Here is a 24,112-nt window from a genome sequence, read left to right as displayed (position 1 = left end):
TTACATGCATATAGCTGATTATATGATAATACAAGCAAGCACATGAAAGTTAAACTATAAGGAAAGTAATAATTCTACACCCAAGTCCAACAGAATAAACAATTCAGCCTTATGAATCTGCTCCTCTCTTTAGTAATTGGCTGACCTATGACTGGCATCCAAATACCTCAATCTGTAATGTTTTGGTTGACAAAAGACAACTAATCTCAAATTTTAAATTAGTTGGCCTTATATCAATTGCCTTTCTCAGCAAAGAATTGCAAAATTCTAGATACAGAAGTAATTCCCAAACATGATCCCTGAAATGTCCATCTCCAAATTTTAGATTATGCCCTTGCAACCAACAAAAATAATCCTATTCACCTTTCTAGTTCTCTTCAGTATGTTGTGAATTATGATCAAATTTCTCTGAATCTAATAGTCCGGTGAACATCACCCTATTTTGTGTGGGGACGCCTTGTTATTTGTTTTTTTGCTTTCCGTAATCCAGTGTTACTGGTGCACTTCAAATAACTTGGGTATTGCTTCCGATACTTAATGCATTCTTGATCTAGTGGGGCCTGAGTTAACAAGGTAGCTCCTATAAATTAAACTACTGTTATAGGTTAGATTTAAAAACAAACACTTGATTAGGTAATTTTTCAGTCTGTTGAATGTTTTTTTGTTAATTATGATATCTGCTTGTATCCAGGTACCTGAAGAAAATATCAACAGTGTGATCAATGCTCTTCAAGTAAGCCAGAACAAGAAGCATTAGCTGGGGAACGAAGGTTCTGCCGTTTCTTCCTCGCACGGTATTTGAAGCTGAGCCTAGATTTGAAGAAGACGAAGAGCGAGAGAGAGAGAGAGCTTGTTTACTTGGCGAGCTGTTGGTTTACTGAAGTTGTGCCCAAAGTGAATGTTTCCATTGTGTTCTTTGTGTGAACCTTGTCACAGTTTACTGGTAAAGTCAAAACCACTTTCTACCATACTTACCACCTGTCCCAACCCCATCCTGCTGCCACTGCGAAAGAGCTGTGGCGATTAGCTGATGTTCTGTGAATTGCTTGGGTTAGGTTGAAGACACGTGATGTAGTAAGGTTGATTTCTGAGGGTGGTAAGGTGGCTAATTAAGTCTAGGAGAGTTTTGATCTGTAGATGCTGGGTGTTGCTACCAGGCAGTAACCCAGTCCTGGAGCAAGTTCACATGGTGCCATTAACTGCAAGGGTGACATTGGAATCCTTTTCAGATCTCAGGTCACTATCTGACAGCTGTTAATTCTTTGGTAGCATCTTTTCTTCATTTCATCTGGAAGTTCCATTCAATAGGCTGTCTGTCTGCTCTCAGCACCATCCATCCACGTGATCCTACCGGTCATTGCAACGTAGGTTAATGGTCACGCCGCACATGCTGTTGTGCCATTGTTATTACTGATTCCTCAAGTACCAATTTGACTGGGGAAAGTCCTAGCCTCACATCACAAAAGTGTTAACTAAGCCTGCGTTTTAATCCTTTTGTTCTCCCATTATCACAGTAACCACTGAAAATGCTCGCTGTTAAAGATTGACATCGGTATAATTGAGGCAAATATCGGAGCAGCATGCTGTTAGAGGAGGGCTGGCTTTCTACAGTCATACTGACGAGTGACAAGTCAAAAAGACAAGGGGAGGTCAACTCCCTTTCAAATAATATCTACTACCTGAGCAAGTTATGTCCAATGTAGAATCCTTCTGAATTTCACTAACACGGATGATCAAGTTGTGGCCTGGCACCTCTAAATTTGGAGATAGACTGCTGGGATGTAAACAGGGAAATTTATCCTGGCTTTTAAAGTGCAGGGTGAAAGATTCCAACCCAGTCATTTCGGTTTCTAAAGAGGAACTTCCGACTGGCAGTCTACCTTGCTATTTTAAATGTAACTGCACTCCATTAGGATTGGCCCACCTCTGGTTTAACATACTTCAAGCCAATAATGATGCAGCATTAAGATAAACCTTTTATCTGTCTTGACTGGAGCTATACTTCAAAAGAGGCGACAAAATAAACGATGCGCCATCCATCGGAGAGTTCTGAAAAAAGGGGAAAAGGCAAATCTCGGAAGGAAAATTAAAAGAAATAGCATTCCAATACTGTTGCAGATCACATCTTCAGAAATGGCAGGACGTAACATTATAACTGAAGTTACGGTGCCTTGGGGCTTTATTTATGGTTCACTGTACCTACTGTTTTAGTATCTCAGCCCTTCATTTATCTATTTAAGGCTGACCTCAATTTCCTTTACCATATATGAAGTGTTAAAAACAGTGAACATTGTTGATTGCTATCTTCACCCTTTTGATTCTGCAATTGGGGTTTATTGTTTCTCTTTTAGTAGGTAGCAGATAACTTGGCACTTCTATCTCAGTGATAATGGTTACATTTTCTGATATTTTGCCACCTGCCTACGCGGAGCAAAGAATGTAGTGCTATTTATATTTTATACAGTAATTTGCACACAGTTGCCTGAATGCCCTTGAATGATAACTTGACTCTCCTAACCTGCTGCAGGTGACCTCCTTATCTATCATTTCCTTATCCTCTATGTAAGCTCTACACAGCTCGTGAATCAAATAGGACTGAAGTATTTTATACCCCTACATCCACTGCAATATCCACTCCTTTAGAGGTAGGTAGAGGAAGGGTTTTGCTGTTGTAGGCTCCACAGAATTATCTGGTGGACTCCCAGTCACTGGAGGCAAAGTGGCCTCTCAGAGTGCTGAAGTGCCTCCTTAGCCATCTGTCCACTTTTTTTGGGGGGGAATACTAACAAAGGAAAGATCGTAGTAAAAGATAAATTCCAAGTTACGTTGTGAAACTAAGAACTCATCAGACCTAGCCTGCTTTGAATTGATTTTATTTTGTTAAACTAAATTGATTCAAGCCCAATTTACAGATGGGACGTTTTATCCTTACAGATACTGTATTTTACTATTGAAGAAAATATGCTGAAACACAGAAACTTTTAAAAGTGTTTTTAGCACCAGCTGCTTGTTGAAATCAGTGGCAGCGACAAAGTTTACGAGCTAGTGACTTTTGAACTGTAGTAATCTTGCTTGGCATTAACATATCTGCTGTGCCACATTGGTGAACCGATTGCGATCTCAATTTTGCAATCAAATATTTAGTTAGTTCCTTTTCTTAGTCTGTCTAGTGGTTATTGTACCTGTTGTTGGTGAAGCACTGTGTGGTATATGGTGAGTGTAGTGCGTTCATTTAGAAATGTGTTAAGTTGCCAACCAGATCTAAATTGCCCTAAGGATCTCTTTGTTCTGATCAACCTCTCTTCACTGGTACCAGTTCCTAAATGTATTCCAAAACATTAATACCAACAATGTTGCCCATCTGGCATCTGGATCTAATCTATATTCTCTTTCTAAGCCCCTGAAATGGACCCTGACTTCCGCATGTTTTGGGTTGCGATCCATGCACCCCTCCTCCTGCTCACTCCAATGAAAACCTTACCGATGGTGTAGTCTCCCTCTTGGAATTTAGATGATGAACACCTGAATAAGCAAGGCAGGGAAGGATGGCCAACTGGAATGAGAGTAGATGAGCAAAAAGATCAGTATGAAAGTGATGACTGATTATCATTGATGCTGCAGGACCACAGAAAGCAGAGGTTATTCATCCCAATGATGCTCAACTGGTTTCTGCGCCCAAGACCACATTGTAAATTGCATTAGTGACAAACTTACTCAGTTCACCAGCAAAAACTCTCTACTCTCCTGATGTGACGTGCAACATTATATTTTCCATGGGCTTCTGTATCTTTAACATGAAAAGTGCTCCATCACAAATAATTGCCTAATCATTTACTGATGTCAAAATGTCCCCACTGGACTTCTGAGGTGCCAACTGGCCATTTAAAATGGCCACCAATCTAATGGTGTTCGTACACGAACCTGGTTGGTTGAAGTCGTGGCAGATGTAACAATTTACAACTTCGATGTCAAATCTTATTTTGTTGGCCTTGTTACCTAGCCATGGACTTGACTGCATGAACTTTGACACAGTCTGGACGATTAAAACAGAAACAACAGATTGTTGTGAGAATGCGAATTCCCAGTTTGCTCTTCAAACAAAGCCACCCCTTTGGTGTTTCAGTAGTCTGACTGTTTTCCAGAAGTCTGACTCACAATATCTCAGCAAACCTGTATCAGTTTCCTTCTTGGTTTTCATCTCTGTTATTACATTCATAGCTGTATGGGACTTCCAATACTCACCAATTTCTATTAACCAAGAGAATAGGCTGAATAATGGGGTTTGACTGTACCCCTAATGGGAAATGTATTCTAACCAGTCTCCTGCAGAAATGAAAGTGGTGGTGCTTTACCACATGGACCACTGATAGAACTCATTCAGCTGAGGCAAATAAATTTAAACAACCAAGGGAAACTGTGACGCTCTTAGTTGGAATCAAATTCTCAATCGTTCTATCAATCTCTTATTGGTCCATGAGACAAAACATTATAGTTTTGAATGCTGCAGCAGGCACCAGATCTCATTGCATGTTTCCTGTAGCTTAAGTCTGAAGGAATTCGCAATGAATAACATAGCAGAAACGTCTGAACATTTCGTCTTAAAACTATTATTTTGGAGAAAAACGAGTCAGCAATAGAGATAGATAAACAGAAAATGTTGGAAACACTCTACAGGTCGGGCAGCATCTGTGGAAGAAGAAGCAGTTAATGTTTCAGTTCAAATACTCATTATCAGAACTTGGAAAGGGAAAGTAAGTTGGTTTTAAGTTAAAGGGGGGTGGGGGGTGTATGGTTAGGATAGAAAATACCTTTAAATATCTGAGGCCAGCTTTGCCATGGGGATATGCCATAATCAAAGTCATCCAGTTGATGGGTTAGAGAGGGACAGCATGAACAAAGGGACAGAAAAGCTGTGAGCAGGGTTTTCCTTTCTTTGCAGTGTTTTGAAGGAAGTGTTTCCTTCCAAACTCCCTGGTCTGCTCTTCCATTGTCCACCAACCAATCCCATTCCATTGATATATAACACCCACAGAAATGCAATACCTGTTATCGCTTCCCCTCCCACCATTCAGGAACCCAAAAAGATCAGGTGAAGCAGTGATTTACTTGCACTTCCTCCACTCCAGTGAACTGCCTTCGGTGCTCCCCACGTTGTCTCCTCTACACTAGCGAACAGCGGTCCCCAACCACCAGGCCGCGAGGAAACGATGTGATTTGGCGATAGGAGTCAGCTGCACCTTTCCTCATTCCCTGTCATGGCCACTGTTGAGCTTGAACGCACGCGAGGTCATTACTCCTGCGTCATCCATGTCAGCGCGGGAAGAAGATCAATTCCTCAAGCTTGCAGATGATGGTGGGCTGAAAAGTATGTTTGACATAACGTCTCTGCCGGCATTCTGGATCAAAGTCAAGGCTAAATATCCTGAGAAAGCCACGAAAGCACTGAAAACGTTGCTTCCATTTCCAACATATCTCTGCAATGAATGCAAGGAAAACCAAATTGCGTAATGGACTGAACATAAGGATCCCCGTTCGAGTATTGCTGTCTCCTATCACCCTTCGATAGGACCATCTGGTTGCAGGGAAACAAGCATTCAGCCCAGGGCTCCCACTGGTTCAGTGATATTGGTGTGTTACAATGATTTTATATGTTCATACGGGGAAAAGATGTGCCGTGTGTTTAATATCCAAACATTACATAAAATGTTATGATGCTATTGACATACTTATATAACCCTATAACAAGTACAGCACGGAAACAGGCCATCTCTGCCCTTCTAGACCGTGCAGAACGCTACTGTCACCGACCTGCACTCAGCCCATAACCCTCATTCCTTTCCTGTCCAAATACCTATCCAATTTTTCTTTAAATAATATCGAACCTGCCTCTATCACTTCGACTGGAAGTTTGTTCAACACTTACTTCAAGCTCCCCTGTCCTTCCCTGATACAGTAATTGACTTATCGCTATATTCATGCAAGGAAAATATGCGCTGTGTGTTGAATATTAAATTCGTTAGATAAACCCTTTTAGAAACAAAATTAGTGTATTAGCCACTTATCACCGATATTCCGGTCATGATTAGCACCTCCCCCCCCCAAACAGAATTGCCAAAAACGATTTGTAGAAAAAATCGGCACGTACACACATGGGCAAATCACGCATGCGCACTGGTGCCCGTGCAAGGCTTCATGGTCATTGTAGTCTCTGTAAACAACGTATTTGGCTCTACTCTTGTCCGTTGGCAACCCTACCCCCTCCACCCCCCCGGGCTTGGCCGGTCCGCAAGAATATTGTCAATATGAAACCGGTCCGCAGTGCAAAAAAGATTGGGGACCCCTGCTGTAGAAGCCAAATGTAGATGAGTGATTCTTTGTGAAAGATCCAGAGCCACATTAATTCGCCATTCCAGCGATGATCTATCTACCTTTGGCCTTCAGTGCTGTTATAACAAAGCCCAACATAATCAGCCATGATGGAATGGCGGAGCAGACGTGATGGGCCAAATGGCTTAATTCTGCTCATGTGTCTTATAACCTGAGAATCGGTGCTTTGCCTTTCCTCTGTGCTTGTTGCAGCCTTCCAGATTCAATATCGAGTTCAATAGGTTTCAGTCGGTACATTTAATGTAAAGAAGTGCATACAATATACATTCTCAAATTCTTTTTCTTCGCAAACATCCACGAAAACAGAGGAGTGCCCCAAAGAATAAATGACAGTTAAATGTTAGAACCCCAAAGCCCCTCCCCCACTCCCCCTCCCATGCATAAGCAGCAGCAAAGCAACAACCTTCCCCACCAGCAAAAAAGCAACGGCACCCCCCCACCAAGCACTCAAACGTGCAGCAAAGCATCAATAAAGACACAGACTTGCAGTACCCCGAGGACTACTTTTTCACCCAGTAATTTGACATACCACAGGCTCTCTCTCTCCCTAATAAGGGAAAAAGGGGTGTCTCCGTTTCACAGCGAGAGGGGGGACATAACAAAGCAACTTGCTAATTTATGGTGTTGAAAGTGTGCTGCGTCGCTTTTTCCGAGCTCTGTGCCGAAAGAACTCAGGCCTGTGGGCACACAGCCAGCTGGCTGCTTACGATCTTCTGCCTCCCACGATGCATCAGGCAGTGGCACCAACCTCGAATCCGCCCGCCTCCAGAGCCATGAAAATCCAGCACCCTGAAGGTGCGCTAGTCTTCCAGGCCACGTTCCACAACATCAGTTAACTTGCTTTCACTCTCTGTATCAAAACTGGCTGGCCTATCACTGACAAAGATTGTTTTTCTCTTACAGTGTGACCTGCTGCACACATCCCACAGAACCATATTTCTCAAATTTTATGTTCCTTGGTTTATGTTTTCTCTCTCTCTAACAGCCCCCATCAACAACCTTTATAGCTTATCTCCATGGCAACCTCAGCATCAGTGGATCAGGAAAATTGCCTGTCAGTTATCTATCTCTCCTCCACTTTCTCAGTAACTTAAACCAACTTGTTTTTTGTCTCTTGCCCAGATCTGATGAAGGGACTTCGAGCTGAAGCACTCAAACGGCTTCTCTTTTCACATTTGCTGTCTGACCTGAAGACTGGTTCCATCATTTTCTGGTTTTATTGCAGATGTCTAGTGTCTACAGCTCTTGAACTTGTTGTTAGTAAGCACTGAATTCCACAGGCCTTTGGTTCTGTGGAATTAAACCAACAAAAATGATTTCAGTTGCTCGAATTTGTTGAAGGTGCTACAGATAGAGCTGTACTGCATAGAAGATTACCTTGCAGCCTAATTTGTACATGGTGACCACGTTGCCTAACTGAGCTTGTCCCCATTTGCCTGCATTTGACCCAATCCCTTTAAACCTTTCCTATCCGCATGATGGTCAAATGCCTTTTAGAATGTCATAATTGTACCTGTCTCTACCACTTCTTCTGGCAACTGGTTCTATGTAAACAAACCCCTCTTTGTGAGAAGAAATTGTCCCTCAGCTCTCTTTTAAATCTTCCACTCTCATTTTCCACCTATGCCCTCAAGGTCTGGACTCCCCTACCCTGGGGGAAAGACTTTCGGTATTCACCTCATCTCTGCCCCTCATGATTTGATAAAGCTCCTTAAGGTCACCCCTCAGCCTCCTACACTCCAGGAGGAGTCCTCACTTATCCAGCCTCTCCTTGTAACCCTAAGCCCTCCTGCTCCAATTCAGTGGCATTCTTGTGTTGCACAAAGCATGTTATTGGCAGAAAAGCATTATCAGAAAATAATTTCAGCAAGTGCAGCTCTAAAGCCTTCATGTGTGTTGTTTTCCCAATGTAATCACAAAGTGCAAACACAATGATTTCTAAAACTCTCCTGTCACAGCCCGAACAGCCTAATTATTAGTTCTATGTCCACTGTACAGTGTATATGACAGGTTCAGTCTGACCTAAAGCAGGCCTTGTAAGACCCGTCCAGAGGACAGAGGAAATGGCCCATATTACTGTATCTCACAGGCTGTGTTACCAGGATGAGAACAGCAACTACGCAGGTAACTGCAGCCCTGTTGAGAGACTGTGATAAGCTTTGATCTCCTCTTCCTAAGATTAGCAGGGCTTATTGCTGGGTAAGCTTGATCGCACCAGGATGATGTTCTGGTTTGGCACTTGTTCCAGCTGATGTAGGAGGTGTTTACTGCATGGAGTCAAACTCAAATCTGTGCATGGAATGATCCCAGCATGATCGGGCACATTACTGATTATTATGCCAGAAAATAGCATTTAAGAAGGATAAAAATCGTAATTTCTATTCACTGCTTTCGTTTTTCCTGCATCACATTACCTTTTGACTGCAGCATCCAGCGAGGAAAGGCATATTGGACATTACACACGGCAAGAGGCCCCAAGCTAAACCCACAGACCTGCCTTTTGATCTAACCCCTCTTGATCAATTGCATTCTTTCTACCTCACCTGCGATCTCATTTCCCCTTAAAACACACGAATTTGCTTCGGATGCTTCGCGCAGTCGCATCTTTCTGCAGAGGACCCACCTCACGGTTTCTTAGGTGTGGGTCTGTGTTCTGCGCGTGCCCCGGTACATCGTAGGTGTTCACCGTGAGTGGCATTGCTTCTGCCATTTTTTATCACTCCTGTGACTTGTTTTTCTAAACCTACGTAATTGTATTTCTTTGGTCAGCATCTCCGCTGTTGTATTTTAATGAGCTGTCTTTGACTGCAGATAAACAGAGGTCTGATTCAGAGATAGCTATCGCCCAAGACTAAGAGTACCCAATGTGAAATATTATCTAATGCACTTTATTTGTGAATTTATGCTCACTCCAGGGTTAACCCTTCATTCTCTATGATGGGGGTTGAAGCCTGGGACTGATCAACCATGATCAGATTGAATGGTGGGGCAGTCTTGATGGGCTGAGTGGCCTACTCCTGCCCCTGTATTGTTCACTTTTTCTTTGATTGTGTCTCGGTAACATTACTTACGGTTGGGTCGGTTGTCATTCACAAGCTTATAATTTTTCCATTTATTGCATTCGTATAGTTGAGGTCTAGTAAATCACTGGAATGATCATTCTTTTAACGAAGTTATTTCTGAAGGTTGATATTCCACCCCAGAGTACAACAGTTCTCTATTGTCTAATTCAACTACTGTTTACACTGTAGCCAGTCTTTTGACCCAAATCGTCGTGCAGCTGTATTTCCAATATGGGAGTTCACTGCACAATGGGCTTCACATTGCAAATATTGTTGGACTTGTCTGTACCTTCCTGTTGACAGTCTTGATTTGTCAACATTTCCTGTAAAGTGCCAGGAGCTATATTTGCACACAGTCTCTGATAAATTCACATTTAGAGAAGCATAGAAATCATTCAGAAAAAGAGCAAAAAAAGAAATGAAATAAAGCACTTTTCATTTGAAAGTTGAAATAGTTTCTACCTCAGAACTCAAGAATCCTTCATTGATTGAGTAAGCCTTTAATTCCTACAATCTGCTTTCCCACTATACTATGAGCATAGCTGGGAATGAGTCCTCAGATACTCGCATCTAAAGTTCTCAGCACTTCATGTGAGGAGTCACTATTTGATTGTGGAACACAATAAGATGACCCAATATACTTTGCCTATTTCACTGGGGGGGAAGGCACTGATCACCGAAGCTGCTCACATCACTGATCAGTTTCCTATTCCAATGTTGCATTGGATTCTCTTCAGGGCATATTTCCTGGGCTTACGTAAAGGCAACATTGACTTAACCAATCAAGCATTTGGCAAAGAAAAAGCACACAATCTTTGATAGATCACTCGATTCTAGTTAAGGCGTGCGAGATGCTGAGGAAGAGAGCTTGAATAGTGGGAGACTCCAGGGCAGCAGATTTTGTGATTTTCCATCCTAGAGAACTCCTGCGATCACTCATGCTCCTCTTATGCGACAAAGGAAGTGGTTTCTTTTGTCTGGAGGTCTCTTTATTACTAAGGACTTCACCTTAGCATGAGAGCTAGTTCTCCGCCCAGATCCCATAGAAAAGTCATTTAGTTCCTCTTGGCATAATTAGATTCCAGTTTGTGTTTATTGACTAGACTTTCACCTTCTCTAGACTAATATCAAAGATGAAGGAGAAGGGTATTCAGAGTTTGCTTTTAACAGCCTTTCCACCTGCAAAGCATGGGATTGCGATGTGAGGTGAACCAGGATTCCAAATAATCCTTGAGAAAAATGTCGTCTACGACTGCAGAACTTGATCAAAAGTGTAGAAAACAGATTTAACCCCAATTCGGTCACAAGGTATATAGACCTGTCTAACTTTCATCCATCTGTTGCTGGGAATTATTTGTAGTCATCCATTGATCTGTGAAAGAGTCTTGGAGAATCAAACAATGTTAATCCTTTAATCCTTCCATAGGATTTGAACACAGTGCTTCAAACACTTGTGTTGCCTTCCATAATCCTATGGTTGGCATTGCTTTGATACTTTTCTAGAAGACCAGCTTTTTATTTGTACTTATTTCTTACAAGAAGAATCAAAGTGCCAGGTATTTAACTGGTAAAGTCTCAATGCTTCATGACCTCAGAATAGGTTGATCATCTTTTATTGCCAAATTTTTGTCCAACGCAGTTTGGAGCATTATCTTGATTAAATAGCGAAGACTGGGTCCAATAGCATTGTTTAAATCTTTTTTTAAATCCTCTAGGCTTGTTTCAGTTTCAAAGGCAGCAAAGCCCTTTTCATTTGTAAACTGTGCCAAAAGCCATGCTGGTTGAATGTAACTGTTTCAAAGGAAACAGTGATTCAATATGTAATCTCATATGATATTCCCAGAGTCTTGTCACATTAAATAATGTTATTGGTGCTTTCTACATTTGCATTTTAGTCTTACATAAACTAAGAAAAAGTCCATATTTTTGAAAGGAGAAACTTTTGCTCCTCACTCATCTTGTGTGATTTTTAACTCCTGTGGCTTATTTCCTATATCAGTTCGTTTTTGCCCTTGCAGTAATGTTAGTAACCAGAATTGTTGAAGGGACACCATACAGTATGAGCTTCCCTCTGTTTGGCTAGCCTATTGATAATGTGAAGTTAGCATTGTTTTATTGAATGATTGATAATAATAAGCAGAAAGGTCAAAGAGATGTGTCTTCTTGTTGAATCAGTTATCCTAATTTATGACCAGTCACACTACAACTAACTTATTAGCATGGGAACAGAATATTTACAAAATGTATAATTACGTTACCCATCTGGAAAATAGATCCTGCCGTAAGTTCCAGGCAAGCTAATAATCAGGCTTCAGCTACATCTTGAGACGATGGAACCACGTTCCAATAAACCTTCAACAACTAGATTGGAACCCGATAACATTGGTCACTGTACATTATCGTCAAGGATTATTGGTCGGAATAAAATTGAGCTAATCAACGTAAATTTTTTCTTGGTGTATCATCAGCTATGATCTTTCTAGTTATTCATTGCAATAGTATTTTTCATTGAAAATTTACTTCAAATTGTCTGTGGTTTAAATGAGCAATGCCTGATAATAAAGACTGGTGCTGCACATCTAATCAGATTGCATTGTTCAGGCAGGGTGACATTAGTGACATCTCATTAGTTTCCCCCCTTTGCACCAACTAGATCAGAATAATTTGGTACTTTTAATTTATGATGCTAACAATGTGATCTCATTTAGTTTTGACTATACATCTGATTGCTTTGCTGTAACTCGAAGAACATTACATGTTTTTAACAAGCTCATTCTTGCATGAAATGGTTTGTATGTAACCCTCTTGAAGGAGAATTACATAGCAGGGTTAATACTGGAAATAGTGAATAATTACTCCTAGGGAAATAGCAGGTGTTTACTATTACTGCAATAATTTAGAGATAGGCAATCATCGCCTCGTGTACACTACATATAGTCTCAATCCGCATATTTTGCAAACTGTGGTAGAAAGGCTAGAAGGAGACTATGGGTGCAGATTTCTACTTCAGCAGGGATGCAGTGTGTTGAATAATCTGTGCAAAAAGCAGCTGATCTACACCACCACCAAAATTATCAATTCTGTGAAATGAGTCTGCTGAAGATGTAGACAATAAGCCCATAAGACGTAGGAGCAGAATTAGGCCATTTGGTCCATTGAGTCTGCTCTGCTGTTTTGTCAAGGCTAATCCATTTTGCTCTTGACCCCATTCTCCTGCCTTCTTCCCATAACCTTCCATGCCCTGACAAATCAAGAACCTATCAACCTCCATCTTATATACACCCAGTGGCCTGGCCTCCACAGCCGCCTGTGGCAGCAAATTCCACAGAGTCACCATTCTCTGCCTAAAGAGATTCCTTCTCAGCTCCGTCCCTCGATTCTGAGACTGTGTCCTCTGGTCCTAGACTCACCCACCATAGGAAACATCCTCTCTACATCCGCTCTATCTGGGCCTTTCAACATTTGATAGGCTTCAATGAGATTCTCTCCCCACCCCCCCCCCACCTTCATTCTTCGAAATTCGAGCGAGTACAGGCCCAGAGCCGTCGATCACTCCTCATACGAAAACCCTTTCATTTCCGGCATCATTGTCGTAAACCTCCTCTGAACCCTCTCCAGTTATGAAAGTTTATGCTTCTTTGAGAAGACTTAAACTTTTCCCCCAGCATGTATGCAAAACCAAGAAGGATCTGTTGAATAACCCCTTTTTTAATAAATAGTTAAGATTAGCTTAGATCGGAGGTAATACCACTTACACAATAGACTCTTTTAAAAATGGTATTTGTTCTGTGGGCGCCCAAACACATTGGGGGAGAACAATGAAACATTGGCTTTTCCTTATAAAATATAGGTCTGAGATGTAACACTCGACCTTCAAAAACATTGTGTTGGTAGCTCCCTATGCCAACAGCTGCACCCGTGTTGGGGCCGATTGCAGTAATTTTCATTGTAGTTAGGTTGGCTCCAAACCTGAACAGACTATTAACTTCGGTATGCTAGTGAAACAGGGGAGGCTGTCCTTAACTGTTAACGGGAGCAAACAATCAACATTGTTGACTCCAAAGGAGCTGTTTTGTGTCGGGAAAACGGTTGGGAATGGAACATTGTTCTCATACTCCCAGCACAAACCCCAAAGCAGTCAGAAACTTTGAGGATTATCCCACATAATGTTAGAACAAGGTTCATTAAAGCACCTCTGAATCAATATTGAGAAGATGTCGGTCATTAAATTGTAATCAAATGAATTTTAATGGACTATAACAGGGTTTTCTTTTAGCCCAAAAATGGAAAGTTTGTGAAATCTTTTATTCTCATACAGAATAATATGTGTCAGCTGTGTCTTCACATTAAAGCTCGTGATGTATAGAACTATTTAATTACTAGTTTCTATTTATGCTTTTTACTTCATCAAGCAAACAAGGTGACTACAAATGAAGAACACTGTGGGTGTGAAATTACACTCTGGGACACAGGTATTCGAAATGGTTGATGCGTGTGACTGGCCAATCTCTCACATCACAATCAGGTTTAATGTCACCAGCATATGTCCCGAAATTTCTTAACTTTACTGCAGCAGCACAACAAAATACATGATAGATAAATATAGAGAAAAATTACTGAATTGCAGCAAGTGTATTTATGTTTACTAAATATACGGGCTCTGTTGGTCAGAGTTGACCATCGGTATTGCGCCCTAGCTGTCTAGATACGCAAGCCTGGCAGTACAATATGGAGTGCGAGCTGTTGCCCATGTAGCAAGCTCCCCCTCTCCACGCATCTGATGAACCCAAAGGAACAGCAGTGACCGATACAGTTTGGTGCCAGCAGTGTCGCCGGAGTTGCCAGTCAGCATTGAGCTCAACGTAGGACTGCCTTAGGGAATCCAGCTCTGGATTTTTCCCTCTGCGTTTATTCCCGAAGCCTTCCCCATGAGTGTGTATAGCCGCAAGGCAGCAGAGGTTTGAGATCAGAGTTTTCCTTCCAGATGAGCTGCCCACCATGGCTGACGAGCCCCATCTGCCCGAAGCGACTGGTTTTAAGATGCCAGTAACCTGCCTTTGCCCCTTCTCCTGTCAGTAGAAACGGTTCTGCCAGGGCTTACCAGCTAAGACACACGTGAAGGCCAGGAGCTGGACTTGGTTGTCAGAGTCTATTTGAGGCGCAAACCATTGGGAGCATTTAATAGGTAGTGGGAGCTTGTCCCCATTACCACCCCTGGCTAAATAGTAGTGCAGAAAAAAATGAAATAAAAAGATAGTGAGGTGGTGTTCAACGGTTGAATGTCTGTTTAGAAATCGGATAGCACAGTGGAGGACGCTGCTCCTGAATTGTTTGGTGTGTGCCTTCAGGCTTCTGTCTGTCCTTCCCAACAGTAACAACGAGAAGAGGGCTTAACCTGGGTGGTGGGGGCCCTTAATGATGGAAGCTACCTTCCTAAGGCACTGCTCCTTGAAGATGTCTTAGGTACTACAGAGGCTAGTACCCATGATGGAGCTGACTAATTTTACAAGTAAACTTACAGGCATTTTGGCAGAGAACTCGTTCAGTTTAATGAATAGGAAATTATGGGCAGAGCTTCCAAAGTTTCCCAGGCCAAGAGATAAAGCTAGATCCTTTGCATTAATAGTTAAATCATCCCTGATAAGTTTGAAGCCTCTCACTCTGCTCTTCAGTGTTTTACTGAACAGTATCAAAACCACAATGAGAATTTTCACACTAACACGCAGTCTTCAAAGGATAGTAGGCAGCTCAGGGCTTGTCCTGATCACAATGGGCTTTGTGAAATCCTTCACAGTTGGTGTTCACTGATAACACAGTGCAGATCTCAGATAGGTTACACTGCCTTTGAAGGAATCAAGTCAAAAAGAGGATATATGTTTGGAAATTACTGTACGCAAGGATGTAACTTCAATATCAACTTTGCAGTGTATAGGAATGTTACGCAGGCAGTCTAACCCAGAAGCAAGGAACTGTGTGGTATTAGCATTACAAATAGAAAATCGTATGTAATTTAAGAATCATAACATGAAAATTATCTTTCAAAATATATCTGATTTCTGCATGTGATGCTTTTACTCTGCAGTTCTTCCTACGTCCCGATTTCTAGCTTGTTAAAAGTCCCTCTTGCAGACCAACCGTGGCATATGTTTTGAGTTAAAATCCGGTTCAGATCAGATCACTTCTGATTTGGTTATTTCCCCCCAGCCAATCTGCGGAATTGAAATGATTTCCAGTTGATTCCAGTGACTGTTACATCAGGGAAAATGTGATATGGTTGTTTCCACAAACGAGAAGTTTGAAAGTAATGTTTGAACCATCTGATATTTTGAAGCCTTCTCCTCAGTTTATCAAGGTGGACACGGTCAGAACTTCACTGTTATTCTCAATTTCAGTTATAACAAAAACACATGGAAACGTTCTAATCTTAACCCTCTGAGGCATCCAAGGTAACTAAGTATTGGAAGGAAGTCAGTGTAGCTTAGGGAAGGCTAGTTGTTTTGTGGAGAAGTATTGTGGAGTACTAAATGTTGCTTATTTAGAAAGCATTTGGTGCTTGCTGATGTAACTATGACCATGATTTTTTTTCAAGTTGTATGGGTGTGGTACCATTTTCATAAAATATGAGTGAATGTGTTGGGGGAGGGAAATGAGGCTCTAGGAAAGTGCTGAGTGAAAATCAAAGTGGGTCCACCGAATGCAAAGGAACATTTAGACCCACAGCTGTCTGGTTGTTATTGACGGGTTGTTTTTAGTACTGCTTGATTTGGAAGAGTGTCATTAGTTGGCGGTGGAAAGGTGTGAACAATAGATATTGGGATAGTGTTGTGTCTTGGTCATATCTATGCTTGTCTGTTTTTTAGCTACATGATTGAATTTTTATGCCTGAATTTCTAACTTGGGCTGAGTGATATTGTGGTATCAGAATCGTGACATTCTGCTTGAGAATGGAGAGAATTTGCAGCAGAGTAACTGTATATTCCGTCTGGGTAGCCTCCAACCTGATGGCATGAATATCCATTTCTCCTTCCAGTACTTTTCCCTCCCCCCCCCCCCCGCTGTTCCCCACTCTGGCACCTTACCTCTTCACACCTGTCTATCCCCGCCCCCTCCACCCAGGACCCCTCCTCCTTCCCTTTCTCCTGCGGTCCACTCACCTCTCCTATCAGACTCCTTCCTCTCCGGCCCTTTACCTTTCCCACCCACCTGGCTTCACCTATCACCTTGCTAGCCTCCATTCCCCCACTCCCACCTTTTTATTCTGCTATCTTCCCCGCTTCCTTTCCAGTCCTGATGAAGGGTCTCAGCCCAAAATCACAACTGCTTATTCATTTCCATAGATATGGCCTGAGCTGCTGAGTTCCCTCAGCAATGTTGTTTGGATTTCCAGCATCTGCAGACTTTCTTGTGTTTATTGTTATTATGATGGCCATTCTTTATTACCCATTTTTGGGGAATAGATCATTAGCCGACAGTTTTAAACTGCTGCCTAAATATTTCCATTGACTTTAAAAGCAATAGGAAATTGGATGTAGTGTAAAACTAGCTATTGATTTGTTCAGTTTCACACGGCCGACTTCACTCTGGTGTTCGTGCCTGACTGGTTATTTGTGATAAGGAGTGCCATGTTCTAATAGCCCAGCAGATTGCAGTTGGATTTACTGCTGATGGTAGGCTGCTATTACCATGATGAAAACTTGTATTCGCATCTTGGAAGGTGTTCGCCTCCGTCGATTTGTTACCCACGCACACAGAAACTGTGCAGAAAATATTGACTAAATCAGGGAACACGGCCTAGAAGGAAAGAAGGTTAATTGCAAGTCACTCACCTCCCTTCAGAAGAGTTGCAGCATTTTCTGTTTCCCTTTCAGGTTTACTGTCCTTCCATGTTTTGCTCTTGTATATTAGGTTACATGATCTTGACTATAAATTGCTGTACTAAAACTAGCTTTATCATTTGATGCTGTGTCCTTGGTAGGAAGCTTCCGGTGGTAAAAGTGCCTCTCAGTGGAGGCTACTCAGAATGAATTTTCACCCACTTGTTCAAATGACCTTAAACTGGCTTGCACACCTACCCCAATGTTTCAGTGTGTTCTTCCAACGCCAGGGCTCACTGATAGGTGCATGCCTTTCAAAAAATTGGTTCGTTTAGAAAATATGGTCTTACGCTACAGCTGGTTTTTCATTTTTACTCAGTACTGAAAAGAGGATTTCCAGCTGACTGGAATCCGAATTGAAGCTATCAATCAACTCCCATCTAGTAATCCATTCCCATTGTCCTGCACATTGTCATAACTAGTTATAGTAGCAAGTATTTTTCAAAAGAGCAATGCAGCATTTCAGCGACACTAAAGGGCAAGTGAGGAAGGAGTGTATTTTAAATATGGATTTCTCAGTAGATTTTGGAATACCGTATTTTGTTTTGGACGCCACCCACAGTGCTCGAGTGCTTCTTGCTGAAAAAACCTGTGGGGTGGGGGGGGGGGAGAGTGGTTGTGGGCAATTTCCGTGACAGGGTCACATCACTGTTGCCCTCTGGCTCACGTATTCCCATTTGCCGATCGTGTTCGAATTGCCTTCTGCTGCAATTAAGTGTTTTTAATGAACTTAGTGATTTTTAATTTTTTTCCTGAAAGAATTTGGAATTATAGTTGTCAATTATTTGAAAGGAGCAAAGCACACCAGCATAAACTGGAATTAGGTAGTGTTCAGATTGTATCCAATTTAGATTTTTTAAACTTGCAAGTTAACGTAGTTAATTTCTGTTCATTTTAGTGAGGTTGTTCTGTGATTATTCAAAACTTATATGATGCGTTAGAAGCCACAAGTGTGCAGAACAACTCTTTGCAGTTACATGTTAACTTGCAGCAATATATAGGTAAAAAAAGTAGTCTCTTGGAATAAAATTTAATAAGATTTTGAATGTTTTGACAGTAAAATGCTTTAATCTTACTGTGGTGCTGTAATGTAAGCAGTGGAGAATCCACTTGATCAGTATTCATAAAACATCTTAATGACAGATGTTCTTGCGTGCGTGTGTTTACAGAGATTGTTCTGTGTCATGATTAGGTTGTGTGTTGTTTGCACAGTATTGCACAAATAGTGACTGCTTTGACTGCAGATGGATCGTGGCATTAACGGAATATGGCAGCGGACAGGAAGGTTGGTAACCCTGCTAAAATTTGACAGCCAGTCACTGCATTATATATTAAGGCTCTGTTTTGCTCACCACTCAGTTCTATTGATTGGACATCCTCTGGCGAACAGCCACCAACTCTCAGCTAACTGAGTAAAACCTAAGCCAACTGACGGTTGTTGACAAGGAATGGGCAAAGAGCGCCTTCATCATCACGATGCTCCTATTGCATGTCCACTTCAGCAAAGTGAAACTGCAGATATTTGCACTTGACCAATATAAATAACCATAGAGTGGACGTGAGGCAGAAATCCAGTTAATATACATTTAGAAACTAGCTGACTTGAGATTTTACTTGTTCCGTTCATGATATCAAGACTCAGGAGTTTGGTATAGTTTGCAGTTTTGTTCATTTATGAAGGATAAGTCTCGTATTTATAACATCTTGCATACTAGCTCAAATAATCTATTCTCCCAGGGGAAGTAATGTCCGAATAATGGCTTCCAATAGTTAACACCTTGCAGGTGGTCAGCTCCCATTCTGTCAAGACTGAGATAAGGATACCTGTCTGGCAGCTAAGTTGTTATTAAACGTAAGCTGAGTTGAATCTCATTTGGTTCCCAATTAACAACCAAAGAAATGGTGTTGCTATTAATACTCCCTCTGTCTTCAGTCCCCAATTTAATTTGCTGCAGTTCAAATCAAGAAGCAGTGCTCTGTACACATCTCATCCAGACATACAAAGAGAAACCACAGGGGAAGCTATTTGCAAAGGAATTAGCAAGTTTTGGTATGGAAAACGGAGTATTCCTGTTACCTCAAAATTATCCACATTGTTATTTCTATAAAGATTTCGCTCTTTCAGAAATAACCAATCCATTGGTACACAGACTAGTTATGTTACATCTTGAAAAGGTTCCAATTGAATGGAACTGGGGTGAATTTGTATTTCTTACTTGCTAATTATTTTGCAAATGGCTTTCTCTGGGCTCTTTTTATTATGATCTGTTTATCCTTGGCCAAACTGAACGGGATGCCAGCCCTACAGTACTGAAGTGAACTAGAGCTATCTTCAAGACCACAAACATAAATGATGCCAAGTTAAATTAATAACCAAATCAGTATAAAACTGAACAGTTCATTGGATGCAATTCAACTGGACGACTTGGCTCAACTGTGCTATGCAGTTGTTAATACTCCACAGAAATGGAATATTTTAAATATAAATTATAGGTGTTGCATTGTCAGGTGAAGATTTATAACATGTTACTTTTCCGAAAACTATTCCAATCACAAGGGGAGCTGCTAACTTTGAATGGTGTTATATTAGTTTTCTGAACACTATTCCAGTCATACGGAGAGCAGCTAACATTTGTTATTGCAGACTGATGGTGGTGAGAAACACAGCACTGAAGAAAAGCAGAGGTATTTTTATTCTGTGATTGAACTATTAAAATGCAGGTGTTATTACATTCCTGGTGTTATCTATAGTATGGTGACACAGCAAGCTATTATACAGAATCCTTTGCGTCAAGATATTCCATTCTTTTGCTGCAGAAGCTTACAGTTGGTGTCAATTAAGAAAGCAGTCACTACTTGTGATGATACAATATACTCTTGGGCTAGAAATGAAGAAGAAGGAAATCAGAATACTGGTGACCTTTGATCTAAAACTAAGCAGGTTCATGACATCTTTGAGCAAAAAAGTTGTGCTTTGCTGTTGTTCATTGAATGTTTGCCTATCAAAGGCTGCAAGAATTATGATGGATGATTATCCAGAAGAAACACTTGTATTTGAATGAATATAATTATAATTGCTATGGGATTTTAGTTGGTGCTTTTCTTTGCCTGTACTCCATCACTAGAATTTCACTGGTACTGTGGCTTTAACAATTATTACTAAAAGAAACTGTTATGGAAATGTTTTAAAACATGCCCCTCAGAATGGAAATGTGATATCCTAATAGTGTAAAACACTGATTTTTAATTTAGTGCTTTTTGTTTACTGCTTATAATTCATTTTAAGTGCCTTTGTATCACTTATCATTGAGACATATGTTTAAAAAAATCAGAAGTGTTTATCTTTTGAACTGCGGGGGGTTCTGTGAACTGGCACTCCAGCTGGGGAGCACCTCGTGAAGGCAGCCAGCCTTAAAGCAAGCAGCCTGCTGTGGCATCGGCAGCATCCCAGGGTACGTTTGTGGTAGCACAAAGCCCGCTCTTTTAGAGTTCACGGAGGGCAAGTGACAGGAGGCAAGGCTTCACATTCCACTACAGTACGTGCGCTTTTTGGAATGGGAAGGTCATTTCCAAGTTCACACTTAGCGCGGAAAATCGTATGGGGAACCAGACTGTGAAAAATATGTATGCTTCTATTGAGATCTAACACTTCTTGTCAGCATCTTCTTAAATAGCACTCTGTTTTAAGTGGTGTGCGGTTAGAGCAGTGCTTGATTGCTGATAAAAGAGCAGGTACTTTATAGTTAGAATAGTCCTCCATCTTGGAGAACTTTAATATTGGATTACTCGTGATGTATGTAAGCACTGGACACCCGAGATTATATCTGCTTAATATAAAACAAATTGCAGAGATTTATTTTTCATTGACCTTTTATATACTTCCTAAATTTCCAGATGATCACCTACACAATAAACACGGCAGCAGATAAGGAGTCCCAAAATATTAGTTAAAATAGTCCTGCTGATTCCTGCAGATTCTCACTATGTTCCAAGAACTACCATTAAGTGTTTTGCTTTGTAAAGGGGAGGGTGTGGAAAAAGTAATGCACAAGAGTTTAATATTGTGTTACTAATTTGATACCAGCACTTAATGCCTGGACAGGAGGCTCAGATTCTGCCTGACAATGGTAAGGTACTCACTAATCTTAAACTTGTCATCTGCTGCTGGGAGACATGAATGCCACACGTTGCTAAAGTTTGAAACTACAAGGTTAGAATGAACTTTTTCTTCCCAAAAAATCTTAAACAGAACAATGGCAAGTCATTGTGAAATGGAAGCCTGTACCAGAAGTTGGAATATTGCTCACAAGTAAATTACTACAATTTTTTTTTGCCTCAAAACAAATGTGGCAATTAGTTATTTCTTTAATGAGGGTTTGCTTTGATTCAGTCACTGATCTAGTCCAAGAGTATACTTTAAAGCTAGACTTCTGTTTCCTTAATTATAATGAACATTAAAAATGACAAGCAAAAGCTTTCTAAGGAACAGAAGAGCTTGGTTGAAACCAGTGCTGTCTCTCTGTGAATGTGAGAAAGTGCACATGCTTTTGTTTGCTAGTCTTAAGCTGAAACTGAAGATTTATGTACTGTAAGTAAAATTAATTCATGTTTCAAACAAAAGACAGTATATTTTGTACTTTGTAACGTGTTAATTAAAAATAGAAAAAAAATTTCAAAAGGCCAATATGTGTGCTTTTGTACTTGGAACAGTGTGTTATTTTGCTGCTTTTGTGACTATAGGCTAAAATAAATAATTTGTTAAGGTCCTTCAAGCAATGTTCAATGTAGTAATTGTTTCTTTTATTCTCTTATCGACAAAATGACACCGGACAATGAAATGCTTTACTATCTCTCCTCCTCTAATGTCACATATCATTCTCAATTTTAACTCTAAACAGCAAAAGTGGTGATGGGAGGAGTTAAGAGTAGGCCAAGTCCTCTTCATGACCTGAAGTAGTTTGCACCTACTGGCATACTCCAAGGTGCAAAAAGCCCCTACTGTAGGCAGCTGAGTTACGGGGAAATGGCAAATAGGTAGAGCTGAGTCCATGATCTGATGAACCATGATTCTCATTGAAGAATCTCAGCTCGACAGGACAGATGTTCTTCTGGGGGCTTGGTTTAATTTTTCAGCCCAAAGACAACATAAACTTGCCAACAGGAAGATGTGCACCATCTGAAGCCTGTAATCGAACCTTCACAAAAGATAGCGAGAAGTTGAAAGTGATCCCAGTAGGAACACCCCTCGTTGGCTAAGAGCAGTAAGAACCCTTCACCATACCCTCTGTCCCATACTTCCTCTGCAAGCCTTAAACCAAAGCCTTTTTTGCCTCCTATGATCCAAGTTCTTCCATCACGTCAGTCCCTAAAGATCATTTTACCTCCATCCTCTAGACCCCTACTCCAGTGAACTGAGCTGGTAGAACTGTCTCTTCCAGGGATGCCGTCCTGACGAAGGGTCTCAGCCCTAAACATCAACTGTAGTCTTTTCCATAGATGCCGCCTGGCCTGCTGGGTTCCTCCAGCATTTTGTTTGTGTGAGCTTGTAGAGAATTGGTCAACAGCCTCTTCCATAGACCTGACTGCTGATTAGGTAGATTTGGCTGAGACTCTGTTCCAACCCATTTCAATGAGCCACTGAGATTGAGAAGGTTCTACAATCTAGAAGAATGCCCTTACTCTGGGCTTGCACAGCCTCCCAAGTTCAGATGAGCCCAAGCAGCCTGGTTATGAGGAGAACCACTGCAATGCTGTCTCCTCATAGTATCGCAACAGGATCACATGGATTGCCTTTCCAAGGGATATCGATAAGAGTGACCAAAAATGTTTGAATCAAATGTTAGGAAGTGTTTATTCAAGACAGAGTGATATAATAGGAAAATTATCTAGGAGATGCTGTGTCATGGATGCAGTGAGTTTCAATAGTAATGTAGTTTATTCTTGTAAACAACAGGAATTCTGCAGATGCTGGAAATTCAAGCAACACACATCAAAGTTGCTGGTGAACGCAGCAGGCCAGGCAGCATCTATAGGAAGAGGCGCAGTCGACGTTTCAGGCCGAGACCCTTCGTCAGGACTAACTTGGGGTCTCGGCCTGAAACGTCGACTGCGCCTCTTCCTATAGATGCTGCCTGGCCTGCTGCGTTCACCAGCAACTTTGATGTGTGTAGTTTATTCTTGTGTGCACTTTGAGCATAGTGTGATGCCTATCCTTTTGTTAATGATCGTGATATGTACAAGGATTATGGTGAGAGCAGTATACAAAATGGAATGTCACACAATCTTAAAGTGTACTGCAAGGTACATCTCTGTTATGTAAGATTGTTTGAAGATAGGTTTGCAAACTATGGGACTGCTCAACAGGAAAAGGCTTTTATAAATAATCTTCTGTTTTCCAGGGATATATCCTTCCTGTGTGTACTAACCTCGGCACTTGTTTTAAGTGTTGACGGCTGCTGTTGCTGTAAATGCTTCTGGACTGGGCCAGACCCATCCATAATCACAGGATCTCAGTCACAACTAATCTCAGAATGTCTTGGCACTAGGCAAATATATTCTGCCTTTTTTAAGAAGCCTAGTCAGATCAATGTACAAATAATTTTCTTTTGGAAGAGAATGTCAGGAGGTTTCAGTCAGGCGGTTTAGGCCATTTAACTCATTCTGAGATTCTAAAGGCTGAAGAAACCCAATTTCCTGTTGGTAGAAGTGGCCGCAGCAATTGTCATCTTTTCTGAGGTAACCCATGCTCCAAGTTTGCTGCAGTGTAAACAAGCCCCAACATATCCTCAC

The 24,112-nt window shown here is 41.2% G+C and overlaps 1 protein-coding gene across 1 annotated transcript in view; it reads left to right on the top strand.

The window, feature by feature from the left end:
* The window catches only part of LOC134336744 (cytosolic arginine sensor for mTORC1 subunit 2), a 195,793-nt gene extending 173,437 nt beyond the window's left edge, over positions 1-22,356 (top strand). The window contains exon 9 of the mRNA XM_063031165.1: positions 692-22,356. Within this exon, the coding sequence (XP_062887235.1) occupies positions 692-757 (66 nt within the window). The 3' untranslated portion in view covers positions 758-22,356. The remainder of the gene's footprint in view (positions 1-691) is intronic.
* Positions 22,357-24,112: the final 1,756 nt, after the last annotated feature.

This window comes from Mobula hypostoma, chromosome 23, assembly GCF_963921235.1.
Source record: "Mobula hypostoma chromosome 23, sMobHyp1.1, whole genome shotgun sequence".
Classification (NCBI taxonomy): domain Eukaryota; kingdom Metazoa; phylum Chordata; class Chondrichthyes; order Myliobatiformes; family Myliobatidae; genus Mobula; species Mobula hypostoma.
This window is presented reverse-complemented; position numbering and strand designations above follow the sequence as displayed.